At 29.2% G+C, this 25,571-nt stretch overlaps 2 protein-coding genes across 4 annotated transcripts in view; both read left to right on the top strand.

The window, feature by feature from the left end:
* LOC135963919 (protein spaetzle-like) overlaps positions 1-16,818 on the top strand; it is a 40,554-nt gene extending 23,736 nt beyond the window's left edge. Inside the window, exons 2-8 of one of the 3 annotated variants that reach the window (XM_065515928.1) lie at positions 11,135-11,442; positions 11,544-11,781; positions 11,862-11,926; positions 15,550-15,604; positions 15,838-16,222; positions 16,292-16,559; positions 16,625-16,818. In XM_065515928.1, coding sequence (XP_065372000.1) covers positions 11,152-11,442; positions 11,544-11,781; positions 11,862-11,926; positions 15,550-15,604; positions 15,838-16,222; positions 16,292-16,472 — 1,215 coding nt within the window. In that variant the 5' untranslated portion in view covers positions 11,135-11,151 and the 3' untranslated portion in view covers positions 16,473-16,559; positions 16,625-16,818. Of the gene's footprint in view, positions 1-11,130; positions 11,443-11,543; positions 11,782-11,861; positions 11,927-15,549; positions 15,605-15,837; positions 16,223-16,291; positions 16,560-16,624 lie in introns of all 3 variants that reach the window. The other 2 variants (XM_065515926.1, XM_065515925.1) reach the window with 2 other exon arrangements.
* Positions 16,819-19,544: 2,726 nt separating this feature from the next.
* LOC135953076 (protein spaetzle-like) lies at positions 19,545-22,309 on the top strand. Its single transcript, XM_065502737.1, has 4 exons — positions 19,545-19,589; positions 20,464-20,515; positions 21,033-21,402; positions 21,484-22,309. Exons 1-4 carry the CDS (start codon positions 19,545-19,547, stop codon positions 21,686-21,688), a joined length of 672 nt encoding a protein of 223 aa, XP_065358809.1. The 3' UTR covers positions 21,689-22,309.
* The last annotated feature ends 3,262 nt before the right edge of the window (positions 22,310-25,571 follow it).

Genomic DNA, 25,571 nt, shown 5'->3' with positions numbered 1-25,571 from the left:
ATATGGTCGAACGAACACTAAAAATGACACTGGGCAAATATTAATTTTATAAAAAGTACACAAGAAGCTAAACACATTGTAATTATCTTAAAATTAAGTTAATACCTTCCAATTCAATATTCATTTTGATTTATTTCAAAAAAACATCTTTTTATATAGTTTTAATTAATTTAAAATTGCGCTTAATTTTCCACTTTTTCACTCTGCAAAAACCAACTGTCAACATGCTCTCACTTTTGAAGCTATTCCTGAAGAGTATAGTTGGAATAAAACAAAGACAACTATAAATTTTAAAACCTTGTTTTTATAAGAAATAGTGATGACACATTTGGTGACAAACTTTTCACTTTTTTTTTTTATTTTTGGCCTATGGGATCGACCAGTGTGCATCGTAAGAAATTGTCGAAAAAATATAGAATATTTTTGTTTTCGATTTCAAAAATCGCCATAATATTAAGGGTACTCATTTAAACGCTTAAGTTTCCCATTTGTGCAAATGGGCAAATTTGCGCGACATGTTTCATGAACCCACCTTTTCAATTTTGTGCAAGTTTATACAGAAAATTTATATTTGTCAAATAAAAATACATAAATTCAACAAAAGCTTTAATAATTTTTTTTCAAATTGTATAAATTTTAATTTTAAAATGTTGAATGAAAGTTAAATCTTTGGAACAAACGGTGGTATACATAGTTTGGAAGACTTTGTTTATGTTCTAGCTGTTGGTTAATGTTTTCATACACAATAAGGGTCCTCATGTAAACGCTTATATGCCTCGTAAACTGTGCAATCTGTGCATTTTTATACTCTCGCAAATGAACTGTCAAAAAATGTATGGAAATTCGTTTGCACAACTCGGATAAGTTTGCGCGACAATTTAGACTCGCAAACTTGAATTTATTGTGCATTTGATGAATCAGCTGCTTTTGTTTACTTTTATTAATAAGAAATAAAAATCAAATAAAATATAAAAATTTTGAGCATGTGAAAATTGTGTAACTTTAGAACAGAATGATTGTATTAAATGACATTGTATATGAAAGCATTAACCAACAGCTAGAACATAAATAAAATCTTACAAACTATGTATATCACCGTTTGTTCCAAAGATTTAACTTTCATTCAACATTTTTAAAATTAAAATTTATACAATTTGAAAATTTATTTTTTAAGGCTTTTGTTGAATTTATTTTTATTTGACATTTGTATCAAATAGAGAGAAATTTAATGTATAAACTTGCACAAAATTGAAAAGGTGGGTTCATGAAACACGTCGCGCAAATTTGCACAATTGAACAAATGGGAAACTTAAGCGTTTAAATGAGTACCCTTAATGTCATTTAATACAATCATTCTGTTCCAAAGTTACACAATTTTCACATGCACAAAATTTTTATATTTTATTTGATTTTTATTTCTTATAAATAAAAATAACAAGTAAACAATTCAAGTTTGCGAGTCTAAATTGTCGCGCAAACTTATCCGAGTTGTGCAAACGAATTTCCATACATTTTTTGACAGTTCATTTGCGAGAGTATAAATATGCACAGATTGCACAGTTTACGAGGCATATAAGCGTTTACATGAGGACCCTTATTATAATTTGAATTAATTTATATCGAAATGAATAATATTTAAAACAAAAAAATTAATTTTACTTTTCAAATTTTTTTAGTAACTAAAAAAGTGGTGTATGTGAGCTCTAGCCCAATAAACCAGAAAATGATATGATAGCAAAACCGATATTACCTTATGGGGGCGATTATAATATCATATATTATTATTGAAAACGATATTATTATAATATAGTTTTCATTTCAATAAAATAAATAAATAAATTACAAACATTTGAAAAAAACTTCAAACTGAAAAATAATTTAAATTAAAAATTTTCAATCCAAATACGCAAGATGGAAACAAAATAAATATTAACTCATATAAAACGTTATTTGATTTAAACTGTGGGTAGGTAATAAGCACGCGAATATTTGCTTAAATTTAAACATTCAAATATTTGCAAAATTATGCCTATGTGCTGTATGTGTGTGAATGAGATGAAAATATGTACAGTGCCGAACTTAAGTATTGGCACAGGATGCTCATTGTACTTTAAGGTCGATTTAAAGCAGTGATGTTCAAAAATAAAAATGAAGATATTTGGTGAGAGAGCTACCCAGCAAACATAATGTCAAACACTTAAAATAATAACAAAATGAAGAAAGTTTAAATTTAGAATTTTTGTCAAATAAAACCAATTTATTAAATGAATATAATTTAAATTTTAAGGAAATGAAAGAATATACATTATACGGCCGAAATACTCTCAAATTTTTTATTTATTTTTAAATTTGTTTTTTTGTGTTCAATTGTAATTGAAACGCGTGTGTTTGCTATGCTTCATCCAAAAACCAACCAACAACAATGCTTATTGAATTTCTGAAAAAATGAGACATTTATTACGCTCTTTAAAAGAGCGTAACAAATGTGTTTAAATTTTTTAAACAATTGTTGTATGGGATGAACATCACTGATTTAAAGGCCATATTGTTGATATTTTTAATAAAAAAATATATTTATCAGATAGATTGATGAATTTCCTACAAAATACCACCAACTTTATTTCAACAATTTTGCAATATTATTTACTAATAATAAAAAGACGAAAAATTCCCCAATTCCGTCGAACAAAACTATTGGCACACTTAACCAGATTCTTCAAATTTTATCAATCTATCCACTTTTTGTTCATAGAAAATGCCATTTTATCTTCTTTTATTTAACAGTTTTCGTTTCTAAAACTGTTAATGTCAATTTGTAAAAAATTTGCACAATAATTATCAATTTTGCTGAAAATAGCTAACAAAAAAAAGGAAACAACAGAATCTGAGCGCAAAATCATTTTTCACTTGCACAATCAAGGAAAATCGTATGCTGAGATTGTAGAGATTATGGAAAGGAGCCGTTTTACAATTCGGAGTATCGTGCAACGTTTTAAGGGAGCATCAACAATTGAAGTCGTCTAGATCCTTAAGTGAGCGTAAATGCAGCCATATAATCAAAAAGGTCAAGTTATGTTCAAAAATATCTTTAGCAAAGGTTGCTGCAGAGATTAAAGAAGAGTTTGGGAAAGAAGTTCACGCAGCAATAGCCAGAAGAGTGCTATAGAAGACAAACTATAGTTGTCGTATTGCTAGACATAAACCATTTATTTCATCTGTGAACCAAAAGAAGCGTTTAGAATATGCCGTTTAGGAATTTACGTAAGCCACATGATTTTTAGCACCAAGTGCTACTCTCTGATGAAAGCAAAATTAATAATTTTCGCTCTGATGGCCGTCAAACGGTATGGAGAAAACCCAATAAAAAACCAAACAAAATATTGCTTCAACAGTAAAACATGGTGCTGGAGAGGTAATTGTGTGGGGTTGTATGTCCGCTGCAGTGGTTGGAGAGCTGGTGTTCATTGACGAAATAATGGACAAAGTGAAATATATGGAAACACCTCAGAAAAAGTGCAGAAATGTTAATTTTACCATTTTCTTTCACTTTTCAAAATGACAATGACCCCAAAAATTCGGCCTATACTGGATATATGTGGCTTTCATACAATATTTCGCATGACCTACCACACCCTCCACAATCTCCGGATCTCAACCCAATGGAGCATCTGTGGGAAGAGCTAGATAAGCGAGTGAAAAAGGAATTAGTTGAAGAATGTCAAAGTATTGGGTCAGATATCACAAACAAGTTGGTGGATTCATGCCTAAGCTACTCGAGGCAGTTATAAAGCAAAAATCACTTGCAACTATATACTAAATTTTGCAATGTTGCTTCCTAAATCAAATGTTTTTTTTAGCTTTTAATGAAGTGTGCCAATAATTTTGTTCATTGAAATGAAGTATTTTTTATGTTGTTTTGTTATTAATAAATAGTGGTATTTAATTGTTGAAATGAATTTGGTTATATTTTATAGGAAATTCAACAGTCTATCCGGTAAATATATTTTTTTATTAAAAATCTCTACAATACTGCCTCTAAATAAACCTTAAAGTACAATGAGCATCCTGTGCCAATACTTAAGTTCGGCACTGTATGTATGATATGATATGTTATTTTCCTTTCCAGGTTTTTATCTTATTTCAGCGATATAATATCTATCTAGTATAAGAGATTAAATAAATATACAATTTTTAATATTAAATAGCATTCTATATGCTATCGTTTTTATTGGAAATTATGATAGCGAAAACGATATCATAATTGCCTGGAAAAACGATATTGTAAGGAACGGTACAATTTAGTCCGCAAAAACTATCGTTTATGACCCGCGAACGATATCATATATGATAGTTTATATCATCTAGATGATATCGTTTCGATATCGTTTTAATATCGTTTGGTTTATTGGGAGTTTAAAAAATTATGATTTCTGAACATACAAATTAGCTTAATTCAGAAAAAAACTATTTAAAGATATTTAGAAATGGTTTTAAAAAACATTGCGTTGAAATAAAAATATAAATTTTAGGTTGCGAAACCGCTTATCGCTTTTAATCATAACACTCTTGGCCCACCATTTCGAAAATCAGGCATTTATGTTCTGCACGGTGGTCAAAAGTGGCGACTAGTGTTGCAGTTATTCACTGACCATTACAAGAGCAAAATTTAAATTATTTAAATCCTAGAAAAGTTTTATCAATAACAATATAACATCCTCTATTAAAGGTAAAATTTCCAAAGTCACAATACCATTTTTCAACATTCAAGTACCAAAAAACTTCTTGGTCAAATAATTAAACAAATTATATTGTTTGATATCAGATTTCTATAGAATGTCCTCCGAATCCAATTTCAACTAAAATTTAAGATAATATATTCATCTTTTCTTAAGGGGGGGTCAGACGGCATGTATTGCTTGTGTTTTGTGCCATGTATTGGGACATTTTTCCACATGTAAACATATACATACCGTGTGATCCATATGTATCTTTGTGTATGTAAAATACATGTGTATTACTCGTGACATTTTTGAAATTAGAGCATGTTCTATTTTCGTGTGTATAACAGTGTTGTATTTTGAAAAACAACACTGTGTGAGTGCAAAATAAAAAAAAAAACAAAAAAGAGTAAAGAAAAATCATAACAAAATAAGTTTCATTGCATTGAATATACATATTTATTGTTCTTTAAAAATGTTTTAAATAAATATATTGTTAAAAACAACAAACATATAAACTAATAGAGGTTATGTCACATGCAATTACATATGTACGTTTGAAATTATGAATCGTATGTATAAAGTGAATTTTGACATAAACATGGAATTCCATATGTGTCGAATACATGTCCCAATACACAAGCAATACATGTCGTCTGACCCCCCTATTACAAACACACAGATTTTAAAATTATAATTTGATCGTGGTTTTTCTACTATAACATTCGAAGAATATACTGAATATGTGGAATAAATAATTCAATATTATATGATCAAATGCTTGATAAAATCATACTCAGATATAAATCAAAGAAATTATGACCCTAGGAATGATAAATTCATATAAATTTGGGTTTCAAGCTAAAAGGTCAATGTCGTGGCATAGAATGCGATATCCCCAAACATAATTTTATTAAAACTAGATGGCCAAGAGTCACAAAATAGGGTAAAAGGAAACCAAAAATATTTAAGAATTTATTTTGGGGAATGAAAAATTATATTTGGCATACAAGTTGGATACAAAATTTTAAAAATTTTCGAATCTTTATGGGTAGGAGGTGGTCGGTCTCCTCCTCGAAAACAAAAGGCAGCAATATTTTACTTTTAATAATAACGTGTTAAGAATGTTACAAACCATTCTGTCCTGGTTAATTTTGGTTTATTTTAATCGATTTCTATATTGGTGCTATTTTTGTGACTGATGAATTTCGTAGGTAGTTATATATTATGTAGTTTTTCTTTAAAATTTGCTTCTAATTTTCAAAATTATTTTTAATGTTTATTGAATTAAGCATAAATTAATACAAAAAAAAACAAAAATTAATTTAACAGTTTTTACCTAATATTATTATATAACAATATGAATGTCGTGGTGCTATTTTTTTGACCGCAGCTGTAGATACGACGGTCTTACGGAGGGTCGAAATTTTTTTTTTTAAATATCAGCTATATTTGTGATAAAGTTCTAAATAATATAATACGTATAAATCGTCCCTATAAAAAGTTACACGCATACAAAGTTGAAACATTTCAAAATTTTTTCCAAAAAAGTTCCTATATTTTTCTTTTGTAGAAAAAAATTTTCTTCGGATCGATATACAATTTTCATATGATTCGGAAAGAGAACTTAATGCAAACGCGTGTAAGGTAAACTAAAACTATGCAAATTTGGCCAATTTAAAAAAATAATAGATTTTAAAAGGCTCCATAATTGTATATCCCTATATGTTACTGAATTACATGCAAAGCTTTTTTTACTATGACATGGTGAATAACGTCACAGTGGGCACTTTTAGAAGAAAAAAAAACTCAGTTTTTGGAACACATTTTAGGTATCTCGGTATTTGAAATTAAAAATTGGCATTGATTTTAGGATGTGTGGATCTATAATAGTTTTTTATGATATTTTTAACCGTTTAAATTTGACATTGATTAAAATTTTATATTTTTCCTCACGGAAAATCACCATATTATAATTTTTTTCGTTTTTAAGGTAAATGACATCCGAATAATTTATGGAATTATTTAATTGTACTAAAATATCAATCTTCAAGTCCTAAGATTTTCACCAATATCAACTACTTATATAAAAAGCCTATATTCATCAGAAGCTCCACAAACCTTGCCACCCTTGACAAATTTTAACGTTTTTTTTCATATGTTGCTCCTAATTATTTCCAAAAAACCGTTTTTAGACCACTGTATAACAGTTGCTAACAATGATTTTTCAATCACTGTGATTAAATCATAAGCGGAACTAGTTCAATGGACCCAGGGATATTACTAGGTACATAAATGTATTTTATTTATATAAGGAAAGTGAATGGACTCTTTTCGGTGTATGATATTATTAATTTTAATTGGCAAAATTTTGTCAATCAATTGAAATTAAACAAATTTAATTTTCATTATAAATAGTTTACCGATGTATGCACCAATAATGTAGTATGTAGGTCATTTTAAATCAGCAACAGGATTTTACAAAAGTTTCTACCCACTCTCTGCTCTACTTATTACTAACCTATAAATTTCTACTAAATATTGTATGTAAATATGTATGTATGTACATTTATTCGTTTTAACTTAAAAGCAACAGCTTCTTCTTTTTGAGACAAATAAAATATTTTTAAATAAAACTTGTTTCATTCGAATAATGTCTGGCTTTGTTTGTTTTTCTTTTAATTGTTGAATTCACGCTTTTAGTTTTAATTCGTTTGACGTTCTCTTCATCACTTCGTTGTGCTGTTGTAATATTGTTGTTTTTATTATTTTTAAATGTTTTTTTTTTGTTAAATACAAAAACAAAATTATATTGTGGAAAAAAACAACACAAAAAAAACATCTGTCCAAATTTAGTTATTGATTTTGTTGTTATTGTTTGTTTAGCATCTGTTACCAGAGGAGGATGAAAAAGAATGACAAAATAATGAAAAAAAATATTAAATACGAGAAAAACAACAAAATACTACTGCAATGTTTAAGATTATTAACTGTTTGACTTTATTAAACCTCAGATGAGAAAGGGAGACTTTGAGGGTAAATGTTTGATTTAGATTCTCTTTCGGAATTCATACTCTGATAAATATGACATAATTGTGTGCTGGAATATGCAGTGGTTGACAATACAATGGAAAATAAAAAAAAATCGTAATAAATTTTGTATTTTTTAGGGTCATTATTACAACTTGCCTTTATAGTTAAAGTTAACTTTAAGGGTACCTTTTTCTATAGCTTAAAGTTACCTTTAACTATAAAGACAAGTTGTAATAATGGCCCTTAGTATTACACTTTAATGTATATTTTTATTATTAGTCTACACAATATGTTTAATCACAATTTGGCGATTTTGGAGACCAATTTTTTTTTATGTGCCCCCAAGATTCTGAAAATCAGTGGGCCCTCAAAAAAAGTGTCATCAGTTTTTGGGCAACAGCTAATTAAGACTTGGTGATACCGCTTAACTTTATATGGCAATCATATAGCTAAGATTCCGCCAAACAAAATAACATTTTTTCCAAAAAAATTGCTTTTTCGTGCACTTTTTTGAAAAAATATAGGAATAGAATATATTTAGCAAAAGTTGTAACTACAGTAAAGCTGAAACATCGAAAGCAGTTGCTAGCAAATCTGTATTAATTGCATCCATTTCTGTATATTCTTATGCCTTTTAATAGAACGAGCGAGTGGGTGGCAAAAATATTGTCCCAGCTAAGGCAAATGCAGCTTTGGAGGTGCTAGGCTTGAAGTCCAAAGCTACCTCGTTGCTTTTAATCAAACTGTTACCAGAAGGTTGGACAGATGCTTTTTTGCAGTCAGCCAGCATAGGTTTTGTTATAAAATGTATCACAGTATTATGTAGTCGGCTATCGCATTTCCGTTTACAGACCTAGCTATGTCAAGAAGTTTAGACCATTTATTAAAAATGTATCTTAAGATATTGACTGAGAACTTCACTTGGATTGAGAATTCCACACGGAGTGTGGATTTGAATTTAAAAACATTCAGATTCAAACAAGCTTCGATTTTTTAAGTATCAAAATTGCATTAATTCTATCAAAAACATTCATATTATTTATTATTGTAATTTATAAGGGATTTTGTTATCGAACGATTTTGTCACTTCACAAGGTCGGTCAAGCTCGACCATATAAACACTAAGTAAATGAGCAAAATTGTTTTTCTTTTAAAATTTCAATACTTTATTTTCGTGATGGGAGCTATGACTAATTATAGACCGATCGCCATGAAATTTGGTTGTGTTATTTATGTCTATATGAGAGTTATTTATGTTGAATTTTATGTGTATACCAACATTTTTAAGAGATTTATGCTCGTTAAAGTGATTTTCGGAAATGATCCTTATATGGGAGCTATGACTAATTATGGACCGATCGCCATGAAATTTGGTAGTGTTATGTATGTCTATATGAAAGTTATTTGTGTTGAATTTTATGTGTATACCAACATTTTTAAGAGATTTGTACTCGTTAAAGGTATTTTTGGAAGTGGGCCTTATATTGAAGCTATGACCAATTATGGACCGATCAGCATGAAATTAGGTGGTGTGACTCATGTCTATATGGGAGTTATTTATGTTGAATTTTATGTGTATACCATAATTTTTAAGAGATTTATGCACGTTACAGTGATTTTCGGAAGCGGGTATTATATGGGAGCTATAACTAATTATGGACCGATCATAATAAAATTTGGTGACATGAATTTCGTATTTATAAAACTTATTTTGAGCAAAATTTGTGATGATACCTATATAAATTAAGCATTTATGACCGATAAGTCCAATTTCGAGAGAACATTTGTATGGGGACTAGGTTAAATAATGAACCGATTTCCGCCAGTTTCAATAGGCTCTGTCAAATTCAAAATTGGGACCTGTACTCTGCGCACAAGGTTTACATGGACAGCCGACCAGCCAGACGGACGGACGGACATCGTTTCATCGACTCAGAAAGTGATTCTAAATGGATCGGTATACTTTAAGCTGGGTGTTAGACCAATATTTTTGAGCGTTACAAACATCTGCACAAACGCATTAACCCTCCCCACTATGGTGGTGTAGGACATAAATATGCAAACATAGAATTTTGATCTAAATTTGTATTCTGATTGTCTACACGCAGAGATGATTGCGTTAACCATAATATGGTTAATTTATGATTCACATGATTGTATCAACCATATATATGGTCATAGTAAAGATGTATATGTTTGCGACAACCATTTATATGACGAATGACTTACCATATTATGTTGCTCTCGCCATAAGCCGAGAACAAAATATTATGATAAAATTATTCATCATAAATATGGTTGTCACAAACATATACTTGTTTACTGTAACAATATATATGGTTGATACAATCATGTGAATCGTAAATTAACCATATTATGGTTAACATAATCATGTAAATAGTTACTGTGACTATAATATTGTTAAAAAAAACTTGTAACAATTTTGTAATGGTTACAGTAGACATGCACAACTATATTTTTTATCTGCGTGTAGAGAATGACGGCTATTCCTTTAACATTTCAGTAACCCAGAAATGTGATTTGTCAAACTCCTTGATAATGCATTTATTCCTCATCATTAATTGTAGCTATCATTTAATTCCTCTACATATATATTTCCAAAATATATCCATGTGACCATGCATTATTATGATGAAACAGGATGTGTGTATATATAGCTTGTTAGAATATATATTTAAGAATTTAAGCAGGCGCAAATACAAATTTCGCAAGTATTATGAAACATTCTATGTACTTATACTCGTATTATATTCAATACTTAACATAACTTGTGAAATTTGTAATTTATTGTTTTTATAAACTTAATGAGATCTTAATGTAACAATTTAACATTTTTAATTAAAGTTTTTAAATATAGAAGTTCTTACTATTTAGTAGTGTTAATTTACGTTGTAATTATGTCATGATTTTAAGTTAGTTTTAAATCAATAAGTAAATAACAATTTTGCTAAATATATTTAGCCGATTCACAAGGTATTGAAAATGTGGTTATTGCCGTTCAAGCTAAAAATGTCCTAAAGAAATACTAATTTGTATGCTATGTTTATTTTGTTATCGTAACCAACTAGCAGAGACCTGCGCCGAACGCCTAATGGTCAGTTAAGCCGAGCCGGGGACGTTATGATATGAATCGACCAATTATAAAATAAAATTTTTAGTTGCGAATTATTTTTTAAGTAGGACTGTTTTATTTGTTTAGAACTTCAAACAACATACAGTAAGTAAGCCTACTAAAAACCTTACAATCAACATAACTAATAATAATATTAATAATTTATAATACTCAAAAACTCACTAAAACCTATAAAATGTAGAAACATTTCTTCTCTATTGACCTAACTATAAATACTACTTTTAGATAGTCTGTCCCAGTAGTCAAATGTATAATGAAAGACGTGATCGAGCTCCCTATATAGAGTCTAGCGAACATAGTCCACAATACTTGCGCGACTCAGATGGGCCAAATGGAAGTCGATTAAGAAAAGCACCCTCCTACAAGGACAACCATGCCAACTATCGAAGTCAGGAACAATTGTCCGCGTCACCACCAGCATCATACGGCCACCATCCTGCCAAAACCAATGGACAGGACGACACAGATTCCATAGTGGATAAAAATATACGTAGTGTGTTTTCAACTAATTTTGGATCAGGTTTATATTTATTTAAAGTAAGTCGTACCCCTTTATATGAGGTTATGTTAACTAAATATGGTGTATGTATCAAGTAATAGCCAAGTATTTTTAAAAATGTATTTTATAATTTTTGTAGAATACAGTACCATTTGTCAATCAACCCCATTTCAATTCATATGCTGATCAAATGATTGGCGATCAACCAGATCCATACGCACCCCCATCCTCGACATCATCTAGTGATAAGGAGTTCTTTAAAGTTCAAAGAAGTCCAAATGGAAAATTGAGTCTTGTCTATAATGAAGATTTTGTACCGCAAGAGGAAACGGATATCAATAAAACCAATAATACTGCTGATAATCAGAGTAGTAGCTGTAAGTATTGTTCTTGAAATGCCAAGAATTGTTATGTTTTCGAAAATAAACAAAATTATTAAAATAAGAAACAATTGCAGCGCATAACGAAAGTTTCGAAAATAGATTTCAAACTCATTTTCCCGGTGGACTTCCTTTGAAGAAAGTAAGTTTGTTTATTTTTATTATATTTTATACGCATGTATTTTTAATTATTTAAATGCACTTTATTATTATTATTATTATGTATCTTAATTTTATATTTAATATTTTTTAACATTAAAATTTAAATTTATTGTACATACACATAGTTTAAGTTTAATAAAAGGATTTTAAGGTTATATACATATATAGGGTTTTCTAGGAATATTTGTGTTACGTTGAAGCGCATGAAGAGAAGAGATTTTGTTTGTTTTTCTAAGTAAAATTAACAACGTTTTTCGAAATGCATGCGCTTAGAGCATTTGGTTATCTATATATTTCTCAATATTTAATTCTATCTAACTCTTTAAATTCCATGAATCCTAAACTCATATCACATGCCATCTCCTTATCTTCAAAATTTAATTTAATGTGGGTTGTGGTAAAATATTTAAGTACCGCCCACTCGTTATAGACATTTTTATAATTCACTAGCTTTCCATGTTTCTCAAATAAAATATATATCTTAGTTTTATTCCATGTAAAGATAGGCGTGGCATGCATTAAATAACGCACAGTGGGGCAGAATCAATTTTTTTTGGAAATAAATCTGGCATTTCTAAACGGCTAGTCCGATCGGTACAATGTGAGTTTTTATGTGAGCGTAGCCAAGGAGTATTCGAGTTTAAGTTATTAAAATTGGCCCTGCAAATACACTAGGGGCGGCGCTATGGGGGCTCAAATTAGGGTACCTTCGACATGTGATTTAAATTTTTAAACACGTGCCATTATTTTGTTTCCCATCCGATTTTTGGAAAGCGATCGGCTAGATCTTAAAAAACATGCGTGCGTGTGCTATTTATATATTATAATTTCCGAGTTATAGGCATATCAAAATTTAAATTTTAAAATTTTTCCATACTTTGGTCCGGTTTTATAAAAATATAGGGCGTACTTTTGGACCGAATGAAGTCGATTTTTTTCTGATAGTTAGACAACTAAATTGCCAATAATACACAAATCTATTATGGATCCAAAAATAAACGATTTTCAATTTAAAAATTCAAAAAATAGTAGATTTTTGCTGTTTTTTAGACGAAAAGCTGACTTAACGCTCTTTTTATTAAAAAAAATGTTTCTTTAAGAACATATGACTATTTTATGTTTTTCTGTAAGATATCTTTACTTTGGATCATTTTGGCATAAAAAACATGTCCCATTTTTCGAATATGTCGTCATTACGCCCTTCGGAATTTGACCAATTTTTTGTATCAAAATTTTAAATTTGGGCCACATGTTCTAAAATCCCAAAGTTGGGATAAAAAACGGAAAGCTGCTTTAGAAACCTTGATGTGTTCCCTATTTATTCTCAAAGTCTTTCCGAGCCCCAAAGAAAATGTTATTGTAAAAAATACCATTTTGGGATTTTCGCTCCAATTTTTAGGAATTGCGGGATTCCCTTTGACCTTTTGACAAGTTTTTTTACACGTTGAAAATTTCACTGAATTTTCTTAATAAATAAAGAATTTATTACATATTATCACATATTTTTTGAGTTTCTAAAACTAAAATTTGTATCAAAATTTAGATAGGATTGCAAATATTAGGAATAATTTGATCCTTATTTATTTTGAACTATTTTTTTTGTTTCGATAATTTAATTTTTGGTCATCTTAAAAAAGTCAATATTTCAACTAGATTCAAAAATATGCCGCTTTAAAACTCCGTTTATTTTTCAAAAATAATGACGATAGACATAACTGCACATAACTTTTAAACCATGAATTAATGACATTTCTATGAAAAGTTCAAAGGTCAATTCTTTAGATACTCAAAGGTCTCTATCTGAAAATCAAATTTGTATGTATCAAAAATCATCATGTTTTATTATAAATTTATTTAAAATATTGGCAATTGTTAGTTATAAACTTTTCCCATCTTTCTGGCAACATATGGATTCGAAGACAAAAGAACTGCTCATCTTTTGAGGCCAAGCATGAATCTAGCCAATATCGGATACTCTGTTCCAAAGTGAAGCGTATCCCAGAGATAGTGTTCTGCATCGCTCGAAACAAATATTCGCCGGACGGGGCACGGTTTGGACTATTAAGCGGCTGAGGCAAGACTTCCCAACCAATTCACTATAAATAGTTTTTAACTGGTATTGCAACATGTGGCCTAGTGTTATCATGATGGAATATTACGGTTTCATATTCGGTCGCATATTTTGGGCTCGCTTCAAACGAATCAGTTGCACTGTACAGTTCCCCTATAAAAATAAAAGACCATTTTTCTCTTATCAAATACAGAGAATTATTTTAGCGCCATGGATATTTGGCTTTGGTGTCGATTCGGCTGGTTGGCCGGGCTTCGGGTTATCGCAATGTATCCATTTTTCATCGGAAGTAATGATTCGGTGCAAAAATTAATTTCTTTTATCCCTGCTTTGGGATGAATCCTTTTGCTCGCAAATGTTTTGAAATAGCTGCTTGAGTAGCTTCCAATGATTTTGCAAGCTCTTATTGGGTTTTACAACAATATTCATGGAGTAATGTCTACAATTCATGGTCTTCAAATTTGAGTGGTCTGTACGATCTTGGTCTTCCGAGTGAAAATCACCACTTCTGAACCGCACAAATCATCTCTCGCACGTTGAAACTTATAAAACACATTTACCATAAGCTTCGGTGAGCAATCGTTGTAAAGGAGTAAAGCAAAACTAACCACATATGATGATTCGTTGGTACAAAATTCGACATTTTCGAAGGAAAACAAATCTTTGTTGTTTACTCTATAATGTTCAAGAGAGAATAAATGACAGTTATTAGAACCAATAACCACGTTCAAATGATATGCCATATATTGTAAATCCGGCATTTTTAAGTCATACATTTCACTTCGCTGCTTCTGATGATCAAAACAATACCTAAAACCATGACACAACAATATAAGTTACACTCAGTAGAAAATAAATTCTCAATTATACAATTCTTGTAACGTCAAACAAAAGAAAATATGAAAAAAATAAAAATCAAAGTTTGACGTTATAGGGGTAAAAATCTCCCAGTGATTCTACCTTCTACAATTATTGTATCATGCCTAAAACAATAAAAACCATTTAAAAAGGGAATTACCTATTTTTTGTTTAAACACAACAATGTAAATCGAATGATAACTGATATAAAAGTTGAAAGAAAAAAATTGCTGAGGACGTACATCGAGGGATTGCGTACCTTTAATTTGATAAACAGAAATAATTTAAAAAACCGAGTGATATTTGTGTTTTGGCTGATTTCCAATACCTAGTAGTAGGTTATCTGGAGGCTTCGGAAATCCTTGTTCAACCTACACACATTCAGACGGAAATTTTTAAATCACCATCCCGACATAGAAGGTTGCTGAATAGCAAATAGTGGGGTTGCAAATGAAATTACAATCAGCATGACAAACTAATAAACAAAATTGGTGAAGGGTACAAAATCCCCTTTTGTACATAAACAATAAAATGCACTTATAATTTTAAGAATTTAATTTTGAAAAAATTATGAATCGTTAGGCTTGAGCACGTCTTACTAACATCAAAATATTATTTCTTTTTATACAAAATGTTTATAAAAATTAATTTGTTTAATTGTCTAACCATTTAAGGACAAAATTGAAACATCACCATCAAATGTGGATCATACTCTTAGCAAAGATAGTGGTAAGTACCCTATAAAATTATTATTATTATTCAATATAAACCAAGTAACAAAAAGCTTATAACATAGTTAAACGGGAATTTTAAAGGACCTGCAAAATTTTTAACACTAACCCATAAACAAACAATTACGAGTATCACAACTTAACCCCAAATGCATGCTTAATTGCTATTGTGAATTTTGCATAAATAAACTAAAACGTTGTAACTGTTTTTCATTTCACTGCAACAACTAGTAGTGCACTTTCCCACCGAAGAACCCGAACCGGAGAGGACTGTGGCAAAAAGAAAGGAACCAGTGGATACCAATGATTGCGTTGAAAAGGATGGTGCCACCAATGGCAAGCCATTCTGTACTCAGCTGCGCAATTATCCGGAAAAGTCACATTTGGAACAGATAATCAAGCAAAGATTCTCCAATCTGGAATCGTTCTTTGGCGAGGATTTAGTTCTGCCACAAAATATAAGTCAACGCATGAACAATGAGCCCAATGAAGAGTTTCTGTGTAAGAGTCGCGTTAGAGTCATTTATCCACAGGCTGGTGTCGATAGGGAATACAATTGGCTGGTTATTGTGAATATACCAAAATATAAACAGGGTATACGTATAGAGGAATGCATGTAAGTTACAAAAAACTACATACATATATTTTAAAAAATTATTGTTATTAAATTGTGAATTCTAAATAGTAATGAGGGCTCCACCTGTGGCGAAAACACTGGCCTAAGTTTACCCAATCGTTATAAGGCAACGTGTAAACAAAGTTACATCTATCGTTCCTTAGTGGCCTATACAAGTGATGATACCGTTATAAAGGAACAATTTAAAATGCCATCCTGTTGTAAATGTGTTCTAAGAACGGATCCCTAAAATAGTTCTTCAGCTCACTCAGGCAAACAGGAAAATGTTGCTGTTTATGTTTCTTTTTTTTTATTCGAACTCAAATTGTGATTTAATGTGAGTATGTTTTATTTGAAAATTGAAAAGTAATTAAAAAATTTATGTTTTTACACTGTTTACAGAAACCCCAAACAAACACTCACAGGATGGATGGCAGGCCAAACTGTCCATTACTTTAGATCTTTAAAATAAAATTTAGTTTAAAATAAATTTTTGTAGTGATTCTCAAAATTCTGAATCATACAATTTGTTAAAAATATACATACAATAATTTAATAAAAACAATTTTGACAAACTGCTTAGTTGGTATATCTAATATATTTTTTATTATTTATAATGTTAATATTTTATTGATTGTAAAATAAATTTAGTACTAAATACATTTTAATGTTTGTTTAACAATTAACTTTATTTACAAGCCATACCATTTCCAATTGTATTTAAAAACACTTTACATTTTATTGTTAAATTTTATTTTGCACGTTTTTAATTATATCAAAATTTTGTTATTATACATATTTCAAAATCTAAGATATTCATTTCGTTTATATAAAATTTATTACAAAGATTTAACATTTTATATCTCAAATGTAAGTTAATATATTTAAAGTGTAGTTATACATATATGTAAGTTGAAATGTTTTGTATAAAACTTTGCCAACCTTTTCTTCACTTAACTCTTTAAGATGTCAGCTTTTGAAGAAATATAATTAGCAAACTCCTATAGTTTTAACAAATTATACAGCTGGAAATGGTGTACAAAATAATTATAAAATAATATACATATGTAACTATAAAAATGCTAAGTTATACAGTGGTTATATCAGCTAAATTTACTTTAAGAAGTCATTAGACGATCAAATATATATGACGACTAAAAATCGATTTGTAATACATGCTCAGATATGTTTGTCGAATTGACGATTGTTATCATATTATTTACATTTTTATTTTTTTTATTGCCAATTTCTTATAAACATTAACAAATTAATTCCTTAAAATTTGCAATTATTCCTAAAATATTGTGTAATGTCAAACCCCTTAAATAATTCAATATTTTTTGGCACAACAGTCGCAAAAATGTCATGTTGATGACTTATTTATTGCTGTACAACAGAATGCCCTGACTGATTAAGACTGAAAAAGGAAATTTTTCTTTAAAAAGTCGTAGGACTGCCACATTATAAAATGCCGATTGTTGTAATATTAAGCTGCCGGAAGTTTTTGTCAATTCGTTTATACGAACTTGTTCCGTCATATGTAAAAAGAGGACATATCACTCGTACAATTGATAAATTGTCATCTAACTTATCAATGAATCAAATCTTGTAATAAAATTTTACGACCAGTATTAAAATATAAAAAAAAAACAGAATAAATGTTTTTGGTTAGTTTTGTGACCTATCACAGAGTGCTTAAATGGTTTCAATTTACCGCCTCCTAGGACATCGCCATGCTAACTAGAACCGGTCCCTATCACATTGGAACTATGTAGTCACATGACAAGTTTTGAGTTAGTTCCTTTTCCCCTAGGGTACTAACATTTTTATTATCCTCATTTTTGCCAATTTATTGTAAACATTAATCAAATTCTATTCAAAAAGGTTATATAATATTCACAAAATTACGTTAATTGTTGAAATAATTTATAAAACATTGAATAATGTATAAGAGTCAAATAAAACTCTTATACATTATTCAATGTTCGGTATAAGAGTTTGGTGTTTATACGAATTAGTTTTAGAGCAGTGGTCGGCTCAAAAAAAAAGCAAACTTTCTGATTATGATTTTGATACATACAGGCCTGTCACAGAATTCCATTCCGATAGAAACTGGAATTAATTTCGTTTTTTGCTTCCTCAGAAAAAGTAAAACGAAAATTTCTTTCGGAATGAATTGATATTTCTTTGTAATTATTGGTTTTCTATGGAATTGAAACCATTCCGAAAAAAATGTTTGACAGGCCTGATAATCTCCAATTTGTTTCGCTTTTAATAATTTCAACGAGTTTTTATTTCATATTCGTAATGTGTACATCCGAATAGTCCTTCGCATGCTTTAGACTGTACGGCAAGTTGTCAAACTAAGTTAAATTCTAAAGTAATTTTGTTATATTACTTACATTTGCTGATTAACACACACATCAAATTTACTTGAGCAATTCTTGAGTTTATAGAAGAGAGAATGAGGAACATATTTTCTCATTTTCTTCCTAAATTCTACAAAATCAAGACTTACTCAAGCAGCCTTGACTTGGCTAATTATATTCAAAAACTTTTATATAATATTATATTTAAATAAAGTTACCTCAAAGTAAAACTAGTGTTTAAATTTTACTCATTATGATAAGGCTCTTATATTTTGTATTTCTAATTATGTTTCTTACATTTATGCGTTTCGAAGTGACTTTACCGCTAAATCAACAAAATAATTTTAAATAAATATTTTTCAGTTACTTCAAACCAGCGTATGACTATATTATTTAACTACACACTTGATCATCAAGCATATCGGGACATGTTATGTATGTTTGATCGTCGAATGGTTTCATTTAGAAATTTTGCAGACATTTAATTATTTTTTAAAATTATTTAAGTATTGAAGTCTATTTAATGAAAATAATTTTTAAGACACACGTTCAATAAAATATTCTTTCGTATTTGCAATATTTACTGCGTATGATGGAAGTTTTTTAATTGAATATGTAAAATATCGTAAATTTTGCACTGATTAGGATCATGCGAATTGTTTTCTTTTGTATACTAATGATTTAAATATTGATAAGTTGTTTAATTTTTTTTTTAATTATAATAACAAATAAAAAAATAAATATTAAATACAGTTAATATGTTTGTTTTTAGTTCATTGAAATAGAACTTGTAATTTGAAGCATAGATAAATACACATAGATTGAAAACTCTCCTGTCAAATACCTTGCTCAGTTGTCAAAAACCTAAGTGGGAGAATTTATTAATAAGAAATCTAAGTGAAAACAAAAACATCAATCGTATGTATTTTTCAGTTTTTTCTAGTTTACGCTCTATGTGTACTTCTCTATGGTTTAAAGTTTTTCAAGTTTTACTTGAAGTTTTTTAAACATGCTAATTCAATTTATCAGCCTAACTTCAAAAGCCTTAAAGTCGATTTAAAGTCCATAAAGTTGACTATTATTTTAAATTTCGTACCATAAAACAAATTTCAAATATAATTTAAAATGTTGTTTTATTATTTAAAAAAAAGCTTTTTGTTTTGAACTTTTATGTACATTTTGTTTTTTTAATTTTTTGAAATTTCTTTTTTTATGTGTTGGAAAAAGTTTTGACGGTTTTTTCTAAAATATTTCTTATGGTACGAAAAAAAAACAAAAGTTCTACTTTAAAATAAAGTCGACTTTAACAAAAATTTACTTTAAAATTTCTTTTATACACAGAAAAAACTATGTCTTAAACCGTTTCAATTCAAATATTTGTCACATATTGAACTGGTTTCAATTATTTCATAATTAAACAAAATTTCTTGATATTTTCTATTGAATTTTGAGTTTTGAATTTGATTATTTTGACAATTGAATATACAATTTTCGTTATTGATTGAATTTCAAATACAAAAATTATTGAATAGATAATTTTCGTAATTGAAAACACATTTTTGTTATTTTTTGTGTTTCAATTACGAAAATTATCTATTCGATAATTAACGAAAATTGTATATTCAATTGTCAAAATAATCAAATTCAAAACTCAAAATTCAATAGAAAATATCAGGAAATTTTGTTTTTGAGCAAATGAATACTTGATTTAATTATGAAATAATTGAAACCAGTTCAATATGGGATAAATGTTTGAATTGAAATATAATTTTTTCTGTGTAGTTAGGGTGTATATTTTAAGACCTTTATTTTTACATAGGTATATGCAATTTTATAACTTAATAATAAACACACTTTTTTTAACCATTTAAGGATAAAATTGTATCATCACCCTCTGGGAATTATACCAGTATCACTGACAATGGTAAGTTTAGGAAAGAAGAAATGATTTTTTTTTATTTTAATTAAATATTCGGTTATGCCGAATCTTATATACAATTGACCTTAAGAGATGAAACCAGTGCATATTTTTAAAAAATATAATTTAAGAAAACCAATTTTTTTCCGATCCCGATTTTATGTTAAAGTCAAGCGGTGCGGTTTTGTTGAGAATAATCAGCACATGCAGATTTGTGTTCCGTTTTAAATTTAAACCCTTATTAACAGTTATCTAGATAACTGTGCACAAATTTGACACTTTCTTTCTGTCAAGAGGGACACCCGGCATACCTGGGTTAAACTAATTCGGGTACGCTGAATCCAGTGGTGCTAACTCTTTTACTGTGTGTATAAGTTTGTTCTTACTCGCTCTTTATAAGCCAAAGTTTTTAAAATTTGGACAATTAGTTACAAAAACATAAAGACCTATTTTGAAAACATAACAACGTATTTGAAGACATATCCCTAAGTTTTAATTTTGTTTTTTTTAATTCAACAATTAGTCCAGTCTCCCACCGAACAACTAGAAAAGGAGAAGAATATTTTAAAAAGGCAAACATCGATCGATGCCAGTGACTGCATTAAAAAAGATGGTGAAACATTCTGTACTGAGCTTCGTAATTATCCTGAAAAGTCACATTTGAAAGAATTAATCGAAACGAAATACCCCCATTTGGAGTCAAACTTTGATAAAGATGTTACTCCAACAAATTTCAAAAGTCGACGCTTAAATCTTGAGCCCGATGAGGAGTTCTTGTGTAAGAGCCACATCAAGGTAATTTATCCAGAGTCTGGTGTCAATGAAAACCTTGACTGGATGGTTATTGTTAACATACCAGAATATAAACAGGGCATACGTATAGAGGAATGCGAGTAAGTAGAAACTACTAGATATAAAGGTTTTAAAATTATTAATTTTAAAATAATTGTTATTTATCTCTTTATAAATTATAGCTCAGAGGGCTCAGAGTGTGGCGATGAATTTGGAATGACCCTACCCAGTACTTATACGACACACTGTAAACAATATTACATCTATCGTGCTTTGGTGGCTTATGCAGATGATGATAACATTGTAACAGAACATTTTAAATTCCCAGCCTGCTGTAAATGTGTGATTAGATCGGATATATACTATGAATATGATAATGAATATTGAAATCCCGCAACTGGTATTTGGCAATCAGGCGAATAGGAAGATATTGTTGACGAAATGTACTCCAATGTGAATATTCACATTAAAACTAATCAAACTACATATGTATAACATATTCTGCTTTTCAGAAACCCTAACAAACTCTTACTTGAAGGTCAAACTGTCTTATACTTTAGATAAATACTTAAACAAGAAAATAATTATATATTAAATATTAGTATTTACTTTAAAACTATATATATACTACATATAACTACACCATTTCCAATAGTATTTAAGAAATTATAAAATTTTATTTAAAATATTTTAAAAGTCTTGCAAAATTTAAAGTTTGTGGTATACAAATCTATAACTATTTCTAAACAGAAAAATAAACAAATCTGATTATATTTTGAATACAATTGGAAATGGTGTACAAAATATAAAAATCACTATAAAGTACAAAAAAACGAATATCGGATAAATTTACTTTAGCAATATAACAAACATTTTATTTTTATAAAATTATTTTATTAGTATTAAACAATTTAATAAAATTGTACGTTATATTATTTATATCTACAATTTTATCACTGACTTGAATATTGTGAATTATTTTTATACTAAAGATTTAAATATCGAGAATTGGTTCGTTGTTGTTGTTTTTTTTTTGTAATAAATACTAAATGATAAAAAAATATTGAAGTAAGTATTGTCCTATTTATGTATTTCTGGGTCATTTGTTATGTGCTCTTTGTAGGAGCTACGAAGTATGTCCCCAATGAACTATATCCCCATACCGAAAAATAACACAGGGCAACAAAATCGAAAAAATTTTGGAGGCTTTTTAGTACAAAAATGGTAAAAATTTTAAATTCTATGGATAGATTTTTTTTCTAAAATTTAATTTTTTCAAATGTTCCTACATAATTTATGATAACTCAAAAACGATTATTCCGATATAATTGAAGACAACTTAAGAATGTTTTTGTTAAAATTTTTGCTACAATAACAAAACACATGTAAAATTTACACCCAAAGTACACGCTTGTACGCACATACAATTTTCTGAAAATAAGCTAATTCACTTAATTGTGAATAAATTCGAAAATAATCCATCGATTTTTATGATCGATATCTCATTTTGTTCCCATTACATGTGGCTTTGCGATAAAGCAATAAATCTAAACAATTTCTCATTATTTTTTTAACCCTTAAATGCATATAGTTGCCAATTGTCTACATTCCAGTTCCATTTAATTTTAGACGAATATAAACTTGATACTAATTCAGATTCTCCTTCAGCAAAAATATAATAAATAAAATTCCAAAAAATATTTGATAATTTATAGGAAAATAATAGTAAAAATTATGCATTTAAGGGTTAAAACAAAAAAATGGATATTTTTTTGCTTGAATTTCTTATTATAACTCCGAAATTACTGAGCCGATTGAAACGCAATATATATGTGCAAATGTATACATAGCATGGGGAAAATGTTTTCAATATTCAATCAATCGAAAAAAGAACATTAACTACTCAATTTTATGTATATCAAACAAAAAAGTTAAATTTTGTGAAAATGAGCAAATTCACTTAATTGTGGATAAATTCGAAAAGAATCAATGGATTTGTATAATCTATATCTAATTTTGTTGCTATTATATGCGGTTTTGCGATAAAGTAATAAACTTGAACAAGTTCTGCCGTTTTCGATTTTTCATGAGTTTTTTAAAACACAAAAATTTGCAATTTTCACCTCCCCAATTCTGAAAATGAAATAAATTTCCAATTGTTTTCTCATCTCAAATGTATCAAAACGCGGTTTCGCTTAGTAAAGATTTTTTGGGCGCAAAGGTTTTCTCCTCTGGTGTGTAGCATAAGCCAATTTCGCTTAATATAGATTTCTTGCATTGTCAGGCGAAGTATTTCAACACATATCTGCAGTAGCAGATATCTTTACTGCGCGTAGCCAGTTTTTAGATCAGAAAAACTGGGAGGCCGGCCGAAGGCCGTCAATGCCAGACCTCTTAACTGAGTAAAGCACGATTTTATACACCCCAGAGGAGAAAACTTTTACCGGTTTAGTGAGCCTTAATAAATACAAGATTTTATTTTTTGTAGTTATGACAAACAGAATTAGGGACTTGGTTTATTTTTGGTTTATGGGTTTAGTTCTAATCCTTGGGGTTTTAATTCATAATGAATTAACTCCCCATATGTAGGGCTTAATTCATTTTCCGATTAGGGACTCAATTCGTAGCTTTATACATTCTGGGTAATCCAGCGTAAGTAACATTTATATAATCTAGAGTGTAGACACTTTAACCATTTTCTGTACCTCACTCTAGAAAGTAATTACAACACAGAAAAAAATATTTCCTAAACAGGTTCATTCCAAATATGTATCACATATTGAACTGGTTTCAATTATTTCATAATTGAATCAAGTATTCATGTGCCCAAAAAAAATATTTTCTACTGAATTTTGAGTTTTGAATTTTATTAAAGTTCAACCAATAACGAAAATTGTGTATTTAATTATCAAAATCAAAACTTAAAAATCAGTATAAAATATCAGAAAGTTTGGGATTTGAGCACATGAATACTTGATTCAATTATGAAATATGAATGATTTCTCTGTAAATGTATTTGCAGATAGTGACAAAAAGGAACAGTTTTGTCACCGCTTTCGAATAAAGGTGATTTAATAAAATTCAAACTAAAAGACACAATGCAACATATTAGGTTATTCAAAATATAAGTTTCAAACATCTACAGTAATATCAAACGAACAAAGTGAATAAAAAGAACAATAAAGAACTAGAAGACGAACAACTTCACACTGTTCACTTGACTGAATTGTTCGATTGAACTTGTTCGTTTATGAACAACCCAACTCTAGTCACATAGGTTATTTTGTAAGCAAAGTGACTACAATGATAGGTTAGGTAACTAGTTCGGGATAATTAGTCAGAAGAAATGGGTTAATGTTGCTCAATTCAATGTCACACAATTGATCGCTGTATGGTGGGCAAACTGTGAAAGTGTACGATTATCACACAAAGGAACCTGGAAAGTATTGATTTGTTTGGCTTTACTATCAAGATTTATATTTAGTTCTGCGACAGGTACTGTGGCATTTTAAGATAATTCTACTTATACTTTAACTAAAATACAAAAATCACAAACTTAGAGTTTAATTTATCTGTGTCCATCATTGCAGTATTAGAAATTTAAATAAAATTTTGAAATTCCGAAATTTTTGTTCTCATTATTACATGCAATACAATAATTTTCTAATAATTACTTAACTTAAACAAATAACTTTTGTAAATGTCTATAAATTTAACACGAACTCATTCCATTTTCGTGGTGGCTAATACTTAAGTGCACATCAGTAGTGTTAAAATCAAATCAATAATAATTTCAAATGGATCGATAGAGTTCTTAGCTTTTCTGTTAGTAATTGTATTTGTTTACTTATTTACCACCACCTTATAATTTCACTCATCTACATATTCTCACTCAATTAACACTGTAACTCTATGTAAATTTTGAGTCTTATTTAAATACACCGCACGAAATGTGAATGAGTATTGAAATGGAACTTTGATTTGTGCAGAGATTTTCTAACACTGCACTCGTACAGTGGAAGTCAGCGTGTATAGAGGTAATTACGAAAATTATGAATAAAAACAAGCAACACAAACTTAAGGTGAGTAAACCTGACTCTCTTTTGACGCAGTAGTGTTAAGTTGCTAGTTTTTAGCTTAATTAGCGTGTAGCCATATCTAGTCATTGTGCGAAAAGGAAAGTACATACATGCGTTTGAAAGGAAACGATATAGTTTTATTTAGATGCTAGTTTGGACACATAGTACATGAAAATCGATCTCGTTCACAG

Source organism: Calliphora vicina, chromosome 1 (genome assembly GCF_958450345.1).
Source record: "Calliphora vicina chromosome 1, idCalVici1.1, whole genome shotgun sequence".
NCBI classification, from domain to species: domain Eukaryota; kingdom Metazoa; phylum Arthropoda; class Insecta; order Diptera; family Calliphoridae; genus Calliphora; species Calliphora vicina.
The sequence above is the reverse complement of the archived record's forward strand: the minus strand, read 5'-3'. Positions and strand labels throughout refer to the sequence as shown.